We start from the raw sequence: 20,200 nt of genomic DNA on the forward strand, positions 1-20,200 counted from the left end.
CAAGCAACTTTTATTATAACATTGCCAGTACTTATTATATGTTAATTTCTTCACTCTCCATACTACATATGATAAAAGAAATCTTATACTAACTTAATTAGATGTATGTTGTTATGTACTTGTTTTTTTGAGCTGTTAACCTACTTGTGGGGTTAACATTAGAGAGAGAAATTGTTTTTTTTCTCATCTAAACTGGACTGTCAGCTTCTCAAGGGGCTCCTCTGCTTTGTTTTTAAGCCGCCTTTCTTGACAAGTGGCTACTTTGTTCCAGTCCACAGAGGAAAATTCCATTAGAGATCTTGTCACTGCCCGAACTAAAACTGCATCTTCAGGGTCCTCAAATGGTACTCTGCAAAAAGAACAAAGCAAGTCCATTACCTGAACGTTTCCAAACCACTTCAGAATTAATTTACAACGTGCACTCTCTGGAAAGTGAAAGTGGCAGTCATGATGACACTAAGAGGGAGGATTTAAAAATTTTAAATTTTAGGAAGGTTTTGTTCTACCAAATTTAAGAAAGCAAAACAAAATAAGAAAAGATCAGAGTCATGGGAATTTATTTCCAAAAAAATCATACTATGAATCATTTTAGAAACTTTTATAGTAGACTTAAAAATGGTCCTTTGTTTTCAATTTTTGTCCTCCAATAAAGGTTATAATTGCATGCTTTTAATGCTCTGATTCAATGGACATGATTCAAATGATTTGATACCTATTCATGAAAATGCACATTTACTTCACTGTGGATTCCATTCTCAAGCTCTGAATCCAGATCACTGTGAGCTTGTGTTCATGTATCCTGCCACAGCTGCAGTCTGGGAGAGCAAAGCAGCGCTGACAAGGACCCAAAAACCTTCCAACTCATACAGTATTAAAACTTTATCTTGAAAGACCTTATTTCTTAAAGATGTCCCTGTAGTAACACACCTCATAAAAACCACAGGACTGTCTCCTCTGAGTACCATGCACTTTATCATGAAAAGGCACCTTGCAAAGCCTCAGCATTTCCATAAATGAGACTTGAGGCAGCTGCACATCTATTCTATCAATGAGGACTACTAACTGCACTGAAGGCAGGTAAGATTTAATTTTTCCACAGAAATGAGCTTGATTTTTAAAGAGCTATGCTCAGAGTACTATAAGAGGTAGGTTCGTATTACTTTCTTTAATGCATTTTTCAAATCTTTTTGTTTGTAAAGCTACAAAGTAAATCCAGATCTGATACCTTAAGTTTGTAAATCTACTCTTAAAAAGTTTGCATCTAAAACGTCATCACATTAAAATGCAACCTTTCTCCTGTCTCAGTTGAGATACAGAGATAAGTTTTACATTTATTTCTGTGATTTTGAAACTGAACAGAATAAAAATAACATCACGTACACACTAAAAAAGTTTCATTCTACATGTCATAATATTTTCCAGAGAGTGTATTTTTGAACAGCCAGCCAGGAGAACATTTTCTGGGACATAATATGGAACAGCTATTCTGATGCTCTAATACTTTGAGCATGCTTTTTCTAGTGATCAGTGTTTGATCTTACAAATAAATGGCATTTTTATGTACCCATTTCCAAATGTGGAATACCTTTCAATACTAAATTTTAGACAACAAACCTAGTGTAGAGTTGCAGCTATATTGAATACAAACACCTGAAACTGTTTCAAAAGCTCATTTTTATGAACATTTTCTCTAGTTTGGGTATTTTTTAGGCATGGGAAGAGGAACTTAAATGCTTCAGAGATGCAAAAGTAAGAAGACACTGAAATGAAAACATTACTTACTTATTTGTGCTATTTCCGAATTCATGACCTATAACAGAAAGTTCAAATTATGACGTTAATGGCTGTACAGCAATTTGAGTAGCTGAGAATTGATTGCTATCGTGATCCTAAATTGCTTGTTCAAATTAATTAAAAATTAGCACATGATTTGAAATGTTTTAGATATTATTTTATTCAATTACTATGGAAGGAAGTATTTCCTGGGATTTAAGTGTATGTAGTTTTAAGTTTCTTGTGTTCTATTTCCTATAGAAATAGATATCCAGGCTCTTTTTCTTTCACAGAAAATGATGTCACTGTGTACGTGTATGATTGCAGGATAAAGACAGCTGTCTGCCTGCCTTGATAATCATCAGCAAAATAAATTATTAAATGTGCTTAAACTATCCTCCTTTTCGCAACCTTTTCAAAATCATTGTTAAATGCAGTGCGTTCAGTTTTACTATTGTGGTATATACATTTAAATAAACTTGCTGCTACTTGATTACTTTCCAAACTTCCATCTACACTGTTTAAAATGCTACAATTTCAGTTACCTATGCACAGTGGTGGTTTTTTTAAAACATCAAAGAAGCTGATGATATTATATGGGATTTCAAAGTTGGTTCTGGATTGTGATATAAGTCCAGGCGGTATTCACCTGCTTTCTTGTGCCAGGATCGTGCTGTCTTCCAGATGTGAATGTTTTAAGAACTCTAAAAATTGTGTTATATGGTGTTACAAGACATTATTAAATATTCTCAGCTTGGAAAGCATAAAGAGGAATCTGCTTACAAAACCAGGCAAGATACATAAAATTTAGAACACTAGAAGACAATATTTTCAAGAGATTATTTTGTAAAAGCACTAGAGGGCATCAAAACTCCATGATGCTGAGCACTGAGAGTCAGAAGTGTTTTGAAATGCTTTGAATAAAACTAAACACAAGACTCATATTGACAAAAAATTTGCCAGTTATCTTTAAGGACAATTCTGTAACTACAGGGTGTGATTAGAATTTATCTGCCACAATACTGTCAGTAGAAGGATTCATTTGTTGTCTGCTGCTGCTACAACTACTTACTTTATGTAGCAAACCAGCTGAGTTCTTGATGCATTTATATTTAATTACTAAAACCAATAATGTTTTATTAGATGAATGAAAAAAACGGTTTCTAATTCAAATGATCTAAAAATGTATGTCTTCCTTTGAGTATTATGAATACCTGAGGGAATTATTGGTCTTCTGGCTGGTTGAGTGCATCTGCTAGATCCCACTGTTGTCCCCAGGGATGTATCTGCTCTCTTCCCAAAAGCTATTGACTGCATGACCCAAGCCCTTTTAGGGTTATAGAGGTGAAGCGCTGACTCCCTTTCTCTTTGTGTAACCACTGTTAAAAAGGGATATAAAAAAAATTAACTTCATTTCTATCAGTTGAAAAGGCAGCATACAAAAGGTGATTCATATATTTTCCGTGCAGTTTTTTAATACTTAAATGTTAATTACACAATTTCATGGCAATTCAAAATGGGAACATGGACTGATATTTCCTAAGGTTTTAGGGTGAATCCCTGTACAATAAAGTATTTTCTTCTGAGTGCCGTAGGATCAGAAGTTTTAAATGAAGATACGAAGAAAGCAAGACTTTTTGTGTTGCTTAAATGAGCTCTCCTGCAGAAGTCAGTAACGATTTGGAAGTGTCTATGAATTGCAAAAACAAGTCCTGGATTAAGGCCAGTTTAATTCCCATTGGTCAATTACAGAGAAAACCCTAGGAGTGAAATCAAAACAAAAGTTTAAATTTTTTCTGTTTTGCACTTTAAAAGAAATAACTTTAATTTTTAAACAAATAGTTTGAGGCTCTTAAATCAAATCGGGGATAGTAGCTTAAATTTTATGAACCTTATACTAATCTAGTACTTCAGCTATGGAACAGAAGTCAGCTAAACTTTTAGAACAAGCAACTGGCAATAGCATTTTCAGTTCAGAGAAATTTTGGAGTCATGGTGTCTAGGGGACCAATTAGGAAGGAACTGCAGTAGTCATGCCTGAAGGTAACAGAACATGAGCACATGTCTTGTGTGGAGACAGCCAGGGCTATGCTGGTAATGTTCTACAGATGGTGAAGAAACTTTGTAATTTTTCAGAGAAATAGTTCACTAAATAGAAAGTCCAGGATACAGCTTGATAACAAATTACTGCCTCAAGTCTTAATCCAGGACTGACTACAGTAGAACTGTATTTAGGAGATGAAGTCCAGGAAGTTTTATGGAAGTGTTTCTAGACATGTAAATGCAACACATATTTTTCAGCACATTAAGCTTCAGTCATCACTCCCCAGTTAAAAAGTGATATTTAGTAATAGCCTGACAGATGTGTTAAGCACAAGTGTAACACAAGAGCAAGTGCTCAGGAGAGTGGAGTACCTGTGCAAAATGACTGTGAGCAAGTGGGCACATGGTCAGATCCAGCAACTCCTCATCAAGCCCTGGCACCTGCTGGGGCCCGTCCAGCAGCTTTCCTTCAGGACAGCTGCACAGCTTCCCAGCACCTGTCTTGCTCAGTTCCCCTTTCATGAAGGTGCTGGTTTTTCCTTGCTACTTTCTTACAGAGTGAGGTAGGACTCAGCTACTTTTTCAGTGCTCTCAGTAGTTTTCAGTCACAGTTCACCAAACACCAGAGACAGAAATCACCAAAGGCTATTTTCTGGGTACATTGTGGCATGTTTATAGATTTACTGGTGTAAAATCTGGCTATTCTTAAGACAGTTTTTGTTTTGTTTTGTTTTTTTCTGTAGAATTTACAGCAGATAAGCTGTGAAATATCTCTTGATAATTTGTGAATATTTATTATATTTGAAAGCTTGATCTGTGTTTATCAAAAAATGTGTATATACATACTTAAACTGTACAGAAATGAGTAGATAGCTCAGGATATCATCCAAACCTAAGTAAGCACACTCACCCATGTGAATATACCAGTCTGAGTGCACACAGGTAGGTACACATTTTTAAGCACAAGCTTTTAGCTTTACCCATATAGACCAAGATACAAGAAAAAAACAACACAATTTAAAAAGAAAAATAAAAACATTTGACTAAGTGTTGATGCCATGCAAACTCTTTTTGCTTGGCAAATCGTACAAAAGCCAGGTATCTTGTTAAATTAGTTCTCTTTTTTCTATCAACAAACACATGTAAAAGAACAGATAGGATAATTTGACTTATTTGTCCAAACTGGTTAGTACCAAAAGCAACTGTCAATGCATTGTGAGAGAGGAAAGCAATCCTTACACTTCCTGTCAAGGAGCTGAACTGAAGGAAGGAAGTATATCACATAAAGCCGGTAGTCTGGATCATATGCCAGAGGGTTTTGGAATAGGTCTGCAAAATGTGTACAGAAAAAAAACAACGTCACAAAAAACAAACTCAGCAAAACAACAACTTTGCAAGGCAGGAAAATTAAAGGTCACTAGGAGTCAAAGACTTTGTACAAAATATCAAATTCAAATTTTTCTTAGGCTGGGTAAACAAAGTAGTCTCTTCACACATGTGAAATTACTCGTCTAAACAGGTCTGCAGGAAGTGATTTACTGCAGAATATACAAAATAGCACAGGCAAGAACTGAGTAAAGGTGTCATCATGCATTCCAAACCTTTAGAGTTTTTTTTCTATTTTTTAAGATCTACAGAAAAAAAGATCCCTTTGATTTTCTTACGTATTGTTAGGTAATGCCTATTTTAAATAGCAATGGTCTTTTATGTGACAACTTAAATGTAAGACACAAAATCGGTAGGAGGATGGAGTTACTAATATCGAATGAGACACCTAAGACATTACCAGAACTGATAAAAGGCTGTATCCCACAGATACAATATAAAATGCAAATACACAGCCTTCTGATGTTTTGACAGATGATGCGTTTGAAAAGAAACATAAAAGAAAAATGTTTCAGAGGGCCTAAACTCCTGAGAACTTGGGTGCCAGTTGCTTTTCTTGAGACTGGAGATACCAAGCTCCAAAAGCCCATTAGCAACTTGGCTAAAATGTTCAGGTTCACATTACCCCTTTGCAGCACAGAGACAGGTATCAACTCTGTGCTGCTGCTTTGCCAGGTGTGGAACATTAGCCTCACATGCCAAATCAGTTTGTTTAGTGACAGTGATAACTGAGGCTGATTAAAACAGAAACTGGCTCATTTACAGATGTGCTAATAAACAAGCAAGTATTGTGGGGTAGGGCCTCTTCTCTCAATAAAAAATATAATGCTTTGAATCTCCTTATACAAATTCTTCTAAGAAAGTGAAAATAATCAGGAGGCTGTCACAATGAGACCAGAGCAGGGGGGAAAAATGTAAATCAATAATCTTTACAACTACTGCTACAGTCTACAGTCATTTGTTTTTCTGAGGTGAGGCTGTGGCTAATACTTGCTCTAGGGTAAAAAAATGATGTCATTTTAGCAGCTAGGGAGAGGAAGATGGTATTACAGAAGCAAGTAAGAGATGTTAGAAGAAAAATGTCTGAAAATATTCCATAGAGATTTGTAAACCACAAGATGCAATTTCATGTTCTTCAGGACAAATACAACTGCTGAGAGGGTTCAGTGCTCGATGGGATTTAGCAGGTATTTTGAAGATGCAACAAGGCTGGAATGAGCAATTGTTCTCTTCTTCATAGAAAACACCTTTTCATGTATTCAGAGGAGAAATTTTATTTTAACTCTAACAAATTTTTAAAAATCGCTGTACTTAAAATTAGTAAAACAACCACAAGGTGGCAGCAAAAGAAAGTTCTATTTTAACTGGACGACTTCTTTCCTAGAAGGTGTTAATCAGAAAGAATATTATGTATGTATCTGATAAGTCTGTTCTTGAGTCAAGAAAATATGCTATAGCACTCCAAAGAGGAAAACATTTCAGAAAGATCTCTAAAATCAGGTATGTTCGGAAGTGGAACAGAATAAAGATTCAAGAGAGATTTTTCCAAGGCACAAACCAGGTCTGCTATTAAACACTTGTGAATCTGGATGTTGCTTGGACAATGTGTCTCTACTCAACAACACTGATTTGTAGGTTTGTTTTAGATAATGTGAATTTTTCTACTACTCATTTTTACAGTAAATTCAACCATTGTACAGATCAAGATGGTTTTGTTTTACAAAACATCTGGGATCAATTCCTGGCTGAGCTATCGACTTTCTTGTCAAGGTCATGCAATTTTAGTTCTACAAATTAGGATAATGCTTTCTTCCTCCACAGTTTTGTCTGTTTTCTCTATTTGGAGTGTAGGAAAACAGTGTGCCTCTGCCACATGGGGCAGAAACATAGTGAACAAGAGAGTTTTCTGAGGTCTAGCAGCAGGATGTTATCAGCTGAGGACAATAAATCAGTTGAGGCAATTTACAGAGTACATAACAAAAATCTTGGATTCTAAAAAGGAGATGTGAGCACAAGGTGAGCCCATAAAGAAACACTCTGAATCTCCCAAAAGGCTGCAGTTGTAAGCAGCATGTGCAGTAAATCTTTTGAAGCCGAATGTCTTCCCTAGACACCTGATGAAGAATGGTTGTTATGCTACACATCCAGTGAGGGCAGTGGCTAAAATCACAAAAGAGCCTTCAGGAAGAAAAATGCAACATTTTGGCAGCTGGATGCTGCTCCTGAAGCGAACAATAATAGTGTGTTTTAATAGTTCTATTGTCCCCAAGAGTTACAAAATAATAAAACATTGTTAAGTATCCAGGAGCTCTATTGAAGGCTAGCAAGTGATTTTTTTATTTTTTTTTTTTAAATCAGATTAGCAATAAAAAATATCTACCTCATAACAGTGAGAAGTCTCACTGGTTTTGTTTTACAAAAGTGAGTTATGGGCACAGCCCTTTTCAAAGCTACACAGTGCAAATTCTGCACCCATTTAATTTTAAATTTAATATTTATTAATATTGCAAGAAGGCAAATAAATTATATAGTAATACAATATATAGGATAATACTTTTAAATTTTATTTTGTTCATTTACTGATTTTATTTACTTCAAATATGACAGGCCATTTTATTAAACCAATAGAGACCTATTAATTCAAGAATTCATTGTTATGAAAGCCCCTTGAAGCAAACACATAGACTATTTTTTTCATGACTGCAAAGGTCAAGAAGGAATGACTTTAAAGTTATGGTTATTAAGGTTGTTAAGCTTCTTCCACTGATTACTGTTTACTCTTGTACAATTCTTTGAACAACAACTATTTTTTTAATTAGGGTAGATCAGTATATTATATATTGTTTGATTGTTCTTTCAAACACTTCCTTTTCTATGGTGGTGGCCAGTCCAATTTGCATCCAATTTTCACTGTGCCTTTGTAACTGCCATTTATAATAACTCAGCAGCACTTTAACTATCTGCTATGTATTTCCCACAGATGGTTGCAACAAGTACAACAAACTTCCTGTGCTTGTTGAAGCTCCTTATTATTTTGTAGAGATAACATTAATTCAAGTGACTGCACCATTCATACACAGGATGTCTCTCCAGACACTGCCTAATCACTTCAAACAACTACATTCTTAAATGGACTAATTTTTCTATCTTGCATATAATGAAAAGAATTTCAATAGTCTGGTTGCCATGTTGTCTTCCTAAACACTTGATTTGTTTTTCTTAGTTTTGGTCCAGGGTCAAGTTCAATTAAAAGTTTAATTTTTCATTCTTATTTTCCTTTCCCACAATCAGACATTCTGTTTTCTGAATGCTTAAGGAGGTGACATTCTGATATTCACCTCCTTAACCATGTCACCAAGGCACAAAACTTGTTTAATGTCTTCTCCAAGTACTAAGCATCTGGCATGACCTATGTTGACATTCCTTAAGGAATCATGGAAAAATACTGCTTATATTTTCACTTTCAATAGCTTTATAGCATATAATCCTACCTTCCCTGGAGGCTACTTCTTACATTATAATTTGGTGGTGCCAACACTGTCTTGTATAACTTCATTTGAAATTTTAGACATGGTGCTATTTTAATTTTCAGCCAGTGTATCAGAAAGTATGCTCCTTAACAGACATTGTTACAAGAAATACCTAAAGCACATTTATTCTTAGACTCTAGAAATCCACAGTCTGCCAAAAAGATGCAGAAAGGAAGTTCTATAAGCAAGAGAATCAATGAGGCAGGAATTTGGGTTCTATAACCTATCACTCACACTCTCAACAGAAATGACACCCATTTTTCAACTCTTTTCACCTCTGTGATAATCTCACCGTACTCCTGTGTTCTATTACAAAGAGGCAGCTGTAAACTGCTTAGATACTTTCCAAGCTACTCATCCAAGCTACTGGCAGCCAGCAGCCAAAAAGTTAACTTCTGAACTCAGCAGTTTCTCCTCAGTTGAGGTACTCTTCATGGAATTTGCATGTTTTAGAGATCTCTTTCTTCTGTCAAATTTGGCCGAAATGGCTAATTAGATTCAAAAGCTATTGGCAAATGATGTGGAAATAGACAAGAAATGTGATGAGAAACTAAAATCTACTACTTGCTGTTCTGCAAAATAAAAACAAGGTATTACTTAGAGTTTGCAAGCTTATCATTTCTTTCAATTCCTTCACTGTTTTGCCAAGTTTTCTTAACTCATTGTTGTGAAGAAACAGAATCTGTAATGAGCATAAGTGTTTCAGAGCACCTGAAATAAAATGAAAAACAATTAATCGCTCTCATCATAGCTGCCTTTATTAGAACATTATTTTGCTATGCTGTATACTTTTGGTATTTTAGTTCTCTATCTATGCCTGTGTTTTTGTAATATGTTGTATGAGATATTAATTAAAACTATAAATTAAAGATATTTCAATATCCTTTTCACCTTCCTAATTTCTAGTCACATCCTTTAAGCACATGCCTATCTTTTTTACATTCCAATTTTTTCCATTTGTCCACATCACCCTTGCATTAACAAATCTGCCTCAACTGCAACCTCTCTTCATTCCTCCTCTATCCCTGTAATCTTGGTTAATTCACTTCCTTTTACCTTGACCTAATATTACCTTTGCCTCACAAACAATAGTATATCCCTAATACTACCTTTGCCTCACAAATAATAAATAGTGAATTCCTTAGAAAATATTTCTGTTTCAAGTAATTACTGATGTATTAAAAAGCTATTACAAAATGTTGTTTTGACCCAAACTGTGTTCACACCACATCAAGATTAGACATCTCATTTTCCAAATTATATACAGTATTTTATCCACATTTCTCTAGTAATAATACCCTTCTGCTTACCCACATTTTTTTATCATCTGTATTGTCTCTTGTATCCATGCTAATGTCTTTCAAATATAAAGTTTGTTTGAAATCTCACAGAAACTAAACACCATTTCTCATTCCAGCATTTTACAGGGACAGAAAAAAACCCCACATTTAAAATGTCTAAAATATTTAGAAGTGCATTATGCTTTGGCCTGTTCATTCACAAATTCACAAGTCGGGTAAAGCCATTTTAATCTACAAGGGCAAGCAAAACTAAAATAGAAGTAAAAGACAGATGCATTTTTAAACTAAACCAAGGTTGGCAGTAACTTTGCAAAAATATTCTGGTTATAAATTCTCAATATTAAATATGGTCATGTAAGATCAAAAATATTTCACATTTGCCTGACATAAAGAAAATGACATTTCATCCCTTAGACCAGAATAAACACACCACCTTAATTTCACCCAAGTATGCTGAAAAAATTAAATATCTAATAATTAACATGTATTAATTATGAAGACATAGGAGTGTTCAACATATTAGTTACTTGCTGTCATCCAGTTTTATAAATTTGAATGCAAATACATTCAAATTATATTTTCAATACGGAAAAAAGAAAGTACAGCACTCTCCTCAACAACCTAAAAAGGGAAGATTGGTACCTGATATATCTGTCAGCTCATTATTGTTGAGATAGAGTTCAGTCAAGTAATAGTTTTTGGTCAAGAAGGTTAAATCTTGGATCTGAAATTAGAGTTAAGCAAATTGTTATATGTCACTGTGAATGTAGTGTTGGAGAATTATAAATGTAGCGTCTTGAAAAGTGTTTAACCACAGGTAGTTTCTTATATTTCTGTTTAAGACTCTTGGTTTAAGGATTCTCTTGACAACTGAACCTTCATTGAAAATACTAATTACAAATTAAACAGTACACCCTTAGCTAATTTTTTTAAGTACAGATTTAATGTTTGTATTTGGAAACAGATTTCCTTGAATGACTGGTCTCCACGTTTTCTCTTCCTTCTATTCATATTTGAAACCATTTTTATTGTGAAAAGATCCTTGTAGAGCATAATAATTCTATGTTGATTTAAGAATATTCCTGAAATATATAATTGGAATAAACCCAGCATCTTCTTTTTAAGTTTTTTTTTTTCACCAGCAGGTTCAAAGAGCACAAATTTGTTCTAATGTACCAGAAATACCACCTAATCATTTTTAGAGAATCAATTAGAGTTACAGAAAAAAAGTCAGTATGTGTATGGGTGTATTCCCAATAAAGAGTTGTCTTCAGTGTATGGGTGTATTCCCAATAAAGAGTTATCTTCAGTCCCTACAGAATCACACCCCCTTGTTTGGAGAAGCTCAATTCCAATAAACTTTTGACTCCAGTGCAAGGTAAAGTATCCGCAGTGGGATAGCAAGCCAACCTTTATAAACACTGAGAACTGGGAGTACTAATAGTGCTGAAGTTTCCATCCTACAGTTTAAATGCAAGAACAGCAAACAGAATTTTATTCCTGACTCTTTGAATTCTGTGATAAAATGTAATTTCTTAGGAAAGGAATTATTTCAGTCCTTTCATTTTGCCACTAACTCTGAAATAAATGTGCTTTGCTCTGTGCATTAACAGTATCTGAAAGCTGGATGGAAAAGCATTAAGTCAACTTTTCCACTCCTTTGTACAGTGGTCTTCCCTATATTTGGCAAGTTTTGTTTTTAGAATCATCCAAAGTTTGCTTTTTTATGATAAAATTATTGAGTACAGAAAAATATGCTCCTCCTATTCAGGCATTTAAATGAGACTTTTCCTATGAAAGGCCACTGAGTGACTTCTCCACACAAGTTATATAGAAAACAGAAGAATGTTCTTTGTTACTGCTTAGGTAGGAAAGCGAGAATTGTGCAAAATTCCAATTTATTTATTTATTTTTGATCAGCATGATCAGTTCTGCTTAGTCATCAGGCAATTTCTTCTTTTTCTTTAGTGTCCTTTAGCTATATAAGGAAAAGCCTTATTATACCTGTGATTTTAGTTCAACATTTTAATATATCTATACATTGGCTTTTTTCAAAAATAGCTAGTAAAGTACAGATCTTCTGATGAATTGGACATAAGATGCCATATTACTTATGCTAGCCTGGGGCAGAAGATATACATGTGCTCTGAAGTGACATGGAATGTAAATTTATTTTTTCTGCTGCTCACAGATCTACTTACTTACCTGAGGAAGCAGTTCTGGAGATTTAAGAATTTGGGCTCACTATGAGAGTCATGTAAACTACTGTACCTGTGCACAGGGAGAAGCTCATTTCACAGAGTTTTATGTCACTCTTGTGTGCATGACATCAAAAAGGAGCCTCACCTCGACCACCAGCCTGCCAGAAAATAAACTATGCATGTCTGCAAGAATACAAATGAAGAGCCATGCACTTCTTGCAATCCACTCCTGTCCTACAGCCATATCACCCCTCAGTCTGTTCCTAAAACTGCCCACTCTAGCTACACTGGGAACTCAGGAATTAGCACAAAACCTCAGCTTCTTAAATTTACAAAATTTATTAATCTGATGTGAATCTAAAGGAAAACAGATTAGCTTATACTTTATAATGTAAAAGAAAAAAAAAGTTTTCTCCAAATCTGTTATATCTGACAGTTAAGTTAGCCTGGAAATTAAAAGTAATTTATTAGTTTGACAATTATATAATACTTTATGTTAGAAAAAACCAAAAAATAATAATCAGGGAGTACAGATGCATTGTTCTGCTCTTCAGAGGAATATCTTATTACCTTATTGTTGTTAATCCACAAATACCTTAATCTGCGAAACTGTGCTAGACTTGGGATACTTCTTAGTCCTCTGGTGAACGAAAAAAAGAGAGTAACAAATTTCTTAACATTAATAGTGCTTACTAATTTTATAAATATTTAATTTTTCCAGAAATAATGTTACACAAGAACTAGAAAGGCACACTTCCTTATAGTTTATAGAAGAGAAAGACACAAAGAAAAGATGGCAGAGACAGTGTAAGCACTCTGCACACCTGCAAACATAGCAAGGCAGCAGGTGGTAAAGAAACAGGAACAGAATAAGCGATACATTAATTGCTTTTCCATAACAGCCTGAGTTATGAGTCTGAATCACATGTACTTTGCAGTTTGTAGAAACCCTGTTCAGAACACAGAAGGAGAAATTTGACACCCTGGGGACATGAAGCTAAAAGGAAAACTGCTTTGAAGATGCAGCAGGGATGTCCATCCACAGTGCCAGAGAAGCCAACAGAGGACAGACATCAAGCACGTCAATGTGCATTTTTTATTATTTCTCATATTAGTGTATATTGTGAAATATTTTGCCTTTTTTCCACTCATGCCCTATTCTCACAGACATTAGTACATCCACTGAGACTGAAATGATCTCCCACGTGCTAGTATGGTTTATGTTTATTGTGTATTTGTGTAATTGTGTATCTAGCACTTTGAGCTTGCTAGTGTACCATAAATAAAAAATTACCTACTGACCAGAAAATATTAGTGAGCTGCCAAGTGATTTTAACTAATTGCTCTTCTTTATTTTCATTGCTATAAATAAATGTTCTTAATTTCCACTAGAAAAATTATAGATGACTTTTACCTGACAATTTTGAATCACCTTAATAAAAATTTCCTTGTGGATTTTAATGTGTTGCAAGATGAAGGCCAGTGTTTCAGAAAGTAACAGGACTGAAAAAAAAATAACCTCATATCATCAAGCTAAAGGTGTGTTTGTTTTCCAACTGTGAAGTCTGGTCTCTATCTTTCCAGGTTGACTTTTTATTTGTTGGGTTGTTTTTTTTCCAACACACCCTCCAGGTACAGACAAAGGGAGGGTGGATGCCTTTTCTCATCTTGCTTTTATAAATGAAAAGTCTGTCAAAAGCAAACCCTACAAAGTTGAGGTGGTGTACTTTTAGTCCCTTAGATTACTGAAAATCAGATTATCCTCTCATGTTGTTACTGTAAACTGTTTATTTGGCTTCCTCAGATAAGCCATAAAAACTAACCCTGCAAATACATACTTAATGCATCTACTGTCACAAGTAACAAAAAAAGACATTGCTGCAAGTAACAGGGACAAGCAGATGGCTGTTGACAGGACATAAAGAGCTCCTACTAAGTTCCTATCAAATTCTCCTGTGCATCACTGAACTACATTTCAGGTAGCAAAGCCAAAATTTCTTATATTCTTGTCACTGCTACTCTATAACTAGTTTGCAGTTTTACATTTAATTTGCTTTATTCCCTCTCTAGTAATAGGCTAATCTTGACTATCTCCAAACCTCAGTCTGTTGCATTTTTGGTTTTGGTTTTTTTGTTGGTTTTTTTTTTTTTTTTTTTCATATTAAGGCATTTAATTTGCCCCAGGTAGAGCTTAATTCCTCTAACATTTTAAAAGAGCCTGTCCTTTTCTAGATGCCTTCCAGACTTTGTACATCTTTTATAAACTGATCCTTTTTGGCCTGCAGCACTCCTTTTCTACCTACTGCTAAGTTAATCAGTTTTCCTGGGATGACAGCTTTCAGTGTCCAAAATACATTGTTACATGTCCCTTTAATAGTGGTTTAAAAATATTAACTCATTCCCTCTTATTTGATTGACTTTGGTTCTTTTTTTTCCATTTTCTTATTTCAGCTAGCAGAAAAATATGTCAAACAACAGTAAAGGAGGCATGATCTGATACAGAGCTTGGCTGGGGTTCAAGTTTATATAGACTGATACAGAATAAAAGGAATTCACTTCTACCCAATTATGAAAGAATCCTTCTTGAACCATCTTTACCAAAATGGTTTCATGGGAAGACAGATCACTTCTGTATCTGCCATGTGAACATTTCTTTTTATTCTATACCAAAAAAAAAAAAAAATACTTGAAAGCCAGTGAGAGCACACATTTAAGCATTTAAAACCAGAAAATACACCAATTAAGACTGTATACACAGTCTTAATTCTTTACATGTGTGGTATAATAATTGTATTGTTTAGAAAATATGTATATATGCACCTTGTAATTTTCTCATTATTTAAACTTCTCCCTTAAATTTTACCTTTTTTTTTCTTTCCAAAATGCACGTTTGAAAAAATTTGGCAGTAACTACATGTTTTATCTCACAAAGCATCAGATGCTTTCTCAATGTAAATCAGGAGATGTGATAAGGAATTTAAACATATCAGTGAGCACATTTAGATTTTCAAGACCATATGATTTCCACTAAAAACAGACTAGACCACACTGAAATCCCTTAATCCCTTAACACCTCTTTAATTTTTTTTCACTCATTGGACCAGGAGACCTTGAAAACCTTGTCCCTGAATTATTAAACTACATTAGTTTTCCTGTATGCTATCAACACTGTGAGCAGTGGATGCAGTTGTGAGGCTGCAGACAGGTATGCAACACTTGGAATTGTGCCCTGGCCAGAAATTCAAAGTACGCTTTCCCAAAACTTTGAAGTATGTCCTGTCATGTATCCATCCCTCTATGGCAGCCTCTCAGCATGTTCATACTACAACATACACCTATATCAGCCTAGATCACCCACAGGTTCATGAAAGCTTTGCCTTCCTTTACTTAGCACGTCGTCTTCTCCTCATCTGCCCTACATCTCAAGCTGTTTCATAAAGGTCTCAGAGGAGATCAGCTCTCTCATCAGTACTGCCTGACCAAAATAAGTGTTCTTGTGCTTGTGTTCACTTCATGTTGCCCTGCCCTCCCTTCAGCTCTTAACAGTACAGATGCAGGTAATTTGAAAGGTAGTACCACTGAGTTTTGCCATTGCAGTAACGCATTTCTTCAGGGAGGTCAGAAATTCAGCAGTTCTTAGACTGGGCAGGTCCCATGTTCTTTCATTTGCCTTCCTGTTATTCCTTCCACCCAGCCTTACAAGCCTGTTAGAACAGGCAGAGATCAGCCCATCAAGTCTCATTCCTCTGCTCCCCATGGCAGAAATTCATGTACAACTCTGTGAACTCACAGACCCTCAAGCAACTCTAGGTTGCTGGAGAGAGATTGTATATCTAGAGATGAGGCTGTTAGTTGTGAGCACAGTGCTGCTGTGTGTTGGTGCACCTTCACCATTTCTTCATTCACAACATGTATGGACTATGTAACAATATGATTTACTGGTATTTCACACATAAATGATGTTCAGGGAGTTCCTGATACAGAAAGCACTATGAAAGATTACCATTTACTGCATGCTCTACTTTTACTAAAAGTCAAAACAATAAACATTTTACTTACTGTCTAGCCAGATACAGTGCTACGACATCCACATTGTTCTTATAGCCACAGATCTTCAGCTGGTTTTCTATTGCCTGACAGTATACAGCACATTTGTCAGTATAATATGTTGCATCACTATGGATTCATTACATTGTAACATATGTGAACTCAGTGTTTAAAGTAATGTGCAGACCAGAATTAATACATGTATCACAGCACCTTGCAAACTGTAACATAGTCTAAGAGAGATAAAGAGATATTAAATTTCCAGTTTCTATTTTAAATTGATAAAAATACTCTGGTGATTAGGCTACACATACACGAATCTTCTTTTCCTGTGGGGAATCATAGTTGATAGACATGAAGTGAGAAATTAATGTATGTTAACTGGAGAATGGGCTTCTCATTCACGTCAGCTAACCCAGTCCTTGTGATGAACAAGGAAACTTACTTTGCATTACAGTTGCAACTTCATTTTATGAAGCTTTAGTTTAAAACCGCACGACCTTCTAAAACTCTGAAAACTCTGCTTGTACATTTAACACTGAAAAATGCAGACATGATTTTTTATTTTCAGAGTATATTACTGGTGTGTCATAACTTGCAAAAGGAAGAAAACCCATTAACATAAGAATTATGGATCTCTCTTACTAGTGACTGATAAAAACTAAAATGTGTATTAGAAAAAATGAGTTTAATACATGAGCTATTGTGCCCAGCATCATTATGATCATTATTGTTTAAAACACAAAATTGATACAAGCACAAAATGGCTTGGAAGCACTGACAGGCATGTCTAGAATGGCCTGTATTGGCTGCAAAACCACTCCAGCGTGTTCTGGGTGTACTAAACCTACACAAAATAACTTGCAAATGTGTGGGACCCGTGGCACTCTGACCAAGGCAGGCAGGCACTCGCAGGCCGCTCGTTCCACACAGACTGTGCGGGACCTTGCCTTCTTCTCAGAACTCGGCACGGCCAGCTATCAACTGCAGCCGTAGGGTAGAGGAAAGATCTGGCATAAATGGCCATAGTTTTGTTTCTACAGGTGCAAAATCCGTCACAGAACACCAAGTGATCCCTGGAGAAACGCAGCCGTGCGACACCCCAAGCGTGCGGATGCCAGGCCCCGGCACGGCGGGACACACCGCTGGGGAGCGCCGAGTGACAACGGCGAAGGCACACCCACGGCAGAGAGCACCAGCCCCGCGTGTCGCGTTCCACAGGAGCGCTGTGCTCAAACATTCCTATTTCGCATACTCCGTTATGCGAGATCTCATCCCCTCCCCACCCTGGAGCCCCGTCCCTGTCAGCGCCGGCTCTCCGGCGGGGCCCGCAGGGCTCAGGCGTGCTCAGCCGCCGCCCAGGAAGGCCAGGAAGGACCGCTCCGGCTCCCTCGGAGGATCCGAACCGTTCGCTACCGCCCCGGGGCCGGGCGGGGGAGCGGAGCGCCTGCCGCCACCGCGGGAGGACGGAGCGCGCCTCGCCTCGGGGTGGGGTGGCGGTGCCGAGCAGAGCGAGAGGAGGAAGCCCGGCCCGCTGGGGCCGCTGCTGCTCCGGGCCGGGCCGGGCCGGGGCGGGCCGAGGGGAGAGGAGGGGCCGCCCCCGCTCACCTGCCCGCCGGCCGTGGCGGACGCCGCCATCTTAGAGCCCCGCTGTGGGCGGCCGCAGGGCGGGATCGCGAGACGCGGGCTGAGCCGGGCCCGGCCGGACTCGGCTTTCAGGGCCGCGACCCCGAGCGCGCCCCTAGAATCACGGAATCAGCTTAAGAAAGTACCTCTGAGATCATCAAGTCCAACCCATGACTGATCACCACCGCCTCAACTAGATCATGCCACTGCGTGCTACATCTAGTCTTTCCTTAAACATCTCCGGTGACTCCACCACCTCCCCGGGCAGCCCATTCTAATATCTAAGCGCCCTTTTTGCGAAGAAATTATTTCTTCCTCTGGCACAGTTTGACACTATGTCCTCTGGTCCTGTCGGTGGTTGCCTGGGAGAAGACTGACCTCCGCTGACTGGTACAGCCTCCTTGCTGGCAGTGTGGAGGGCAATAAGGTCTGCCCTGAGCCTCCTTTCCTCCAGGCTAAACAACCCCAGCTCCTTCAGCCACTTCTCATCAGATTTGTGCTCCAGAGCCTTCACCATCCCACTTCCCTTCTCTGGACACGCTCCAGCACCTCCATGTCCTTCCTGAACTGACGGTCCCAGAGCTGGACACAGTAGAAATGGTGCAACACTGCAATAGGAGCCCCAGCCTGGGCGTGAATCAAGACAGGCCTTTGTGCCGGGGAAGGAGCTGGATGGCGAGTGAGGGGTACCCACACCGGGAGCCAGGACTCGGGGAGGGCCAGCAAGGGACCCCAGTGGGCAATAGCTAAGGGGAATTGGGAGAGGCCTCTGAAACCTCTGGGCTGTCTCCTGGATCATATTCGCTCACAGCTCAGAAAAAAATGTGGGTTTTTTTTTTTAAATTTTATTATTTTTTTTAAATTTAACTATATTTGTATAGTTTCTTTATTTTTAAGCACAGATCCTATGTCAATGTATGTATATCACAGAATCACAAAATTAAATCGGTTGGAAGAGATCTCTGAGATCACTGAGTCCAATCTTTGACCAAAGCCCACCATGCCCACTAGACCACGGCACTAATTGCCACACCCTGTCTTTCGTTAAAAACTTTTCAGGGACTGAGGTTCCACCACCTCCCTGGGCAGTCCATTCCAATGTCTAATCACCCTTTGTGTAAAGAAATTCCTCCGAAATACTGTCACTTTTAAAGAAAACACTTGTGCATTTAATTTACAGCTAATTCACACCGCATGTATTACTCCCTTGCAACTTGCAAATCACCTTGGTGCCTGAGAGCCCCTCTCCCGTGCCGGCTCCTGGAGTGAGCCCACTGCTGCGACAGTGCTTTGGATTGAGTTTGGCTGTAAAGGAACACAAAATGTTTATGACATCCACATGTGCAAGCAACTGTTGCCATGTTGCTATTTTTATAACCATTTTACTGCATAGCACAAGCTGAAGAATAGAAAAAGCCATTTTCAGTGTGTGTGTGTGCACGCACTCATGTGCAAGTAGGACAATAGAAAATGTTTGATCAAGCTACAACAAAAATATATCTGAAAACTTGGAGCTTTATTTAGAATTTAATTTATGCCGAGTACTCAAGTTAGCAGAAATAGTCACTGTAAATTATGTGTAACTGATATACAAAGAACAAGAGTTGTGTGTGCAAATATATGAATAAGCTGTCCCTCATGGAATTAATTATGTGCATGCCTTTGCTTGTTCAGACCACTGAAGCTAGATGTAGTGTGTATGATGGAAGAATGGAACTACAGTACAAGTATTATATTGCAAATATCTAATTTTCAAGGAAAAAATTCTGTGGGTGGCTTCCATTTCAGCGAGGTAGCTTTAAACAAATAGAAACCTCAAATAAGAAAACTAGACATGTTAAAGGTATAAAACTGACAAGAGAAATGCCTTTAATCCCTTATTTTAGCTTCTGAAAATACCTCTAGGGTATTTAAAATCATGAAAAGAGGAACTGTAATGGGGAAGAAGAAACTGGTACAGAGTCCTGTATTTTTTTTCATTTGACATTCAAGTTCAGTGTTTTCAATGAACAAGATAGAGCTACCAGTTTAGAATTGTGAAAGGCAAGGTAGTTATTAAAGTCATGTTTAATAATAAAAGTAATTTATCAGCTAATCCAATTAACATGATAGGACAATAAAAATTAGTAATTGAGCATGGGGAAAGAGAGAAAGAGAGAAAGAAAGAGAGAAAGAAAGAGAGAAAGAGAGAGAGAAAGAGAGAGAGAAAGAGAGAGAGAAAGAGAGAGAGAAAGAGAGAGAGAAAGAGAGAGAGAAAGAGAGAGAGAAAGAGAGAGAGGAGAGAGAGAGAGAG

The 20,200-nt window shown here is 37.4% G+C and overlaps 2 protein-coding genes across 4 annotated transcripts in view; one reads left to right on the plus strand and one right to left on the minus strand.

Moving 5' to 3' along the window:
* Nucleotides 1-8: 8 nt before the first annotated feature.
* On the minus strand, nucleotides 9-18,120 carry LRRC72 (leucine rich repeat containing 72). 3 transcript variants are annotated; one of them, XM_086855264.1, is made up of 9 exons: nucleotides 18,054-18,120; nucleotides 16,294-16,367; nucleotides 12,805-12,874; nucleotides 10,676-10,757; nucleotides 9,330-9,443; nucleotides 5,056-5,145; nucleotides 2,988-3,152; nucleotides 1,783-1,810; nucleotides 9-349 (listed from the first exon to the last, which is right to left on the minus strand). In XM_086855264.1, exons 1-9 carry the CDS (start codon nucleotides 18,063-18,065, stop codon nucleotides 184-186), a joined length of 801 nt encoding a protein of 266 aa, XP_086711390.1. In that variant the 5' UTR covers nucleotides 18,066-18,120; the 3' UTR covers nucleotides 9-183. The 3 variants fall into 3 exon arrangements, with proteins under 3 accessions (XP_086711390.1, XP_086711409.1, XP_086711398.1); XM_086855283.1 differs by lacking the exon at nucleotides 18,054-18,120 and adding an exon at nucleotides 17,890-17,964; XM_086855272.1 differs by lacking the exons at nucleotides 9,330-9,443; nucleotides 18,054-18,120 and adding an exon at nucleotides 17,890-17,977.
* The window catches only part of SOSTDC1 (sclerostin domain containing 1), a 34,431-nt gene continuing 32,148 nt past the window's right edge, over nucleotides 17,918-20,200 (plus strand). The window contains exon 1 of the mRNA XM_023920429.2: nucleotides 17,918-18,731. The gene's annotated coding sequence lies outside the window, so the exon portion shown is untranslated. The remainder of the gene's footprint in view (nucleotides 18,732-20,200) is intronic.

Source organism: Cyanistes caeruleus, chromosome 1 (assembly GCF_971803275.1).
Source record: "Cyanistes caeruleus chromosome 1, bCyaCae1.hap1.1, whole genome shotgun sequence".
NCBI classification, from domain to species: domain Eukaryota; kingdom Metazoa; phylum Chordata; class Aves; order Passeriformes; family Paridae; genus Cyanistes; species Cyanistes caeruleus.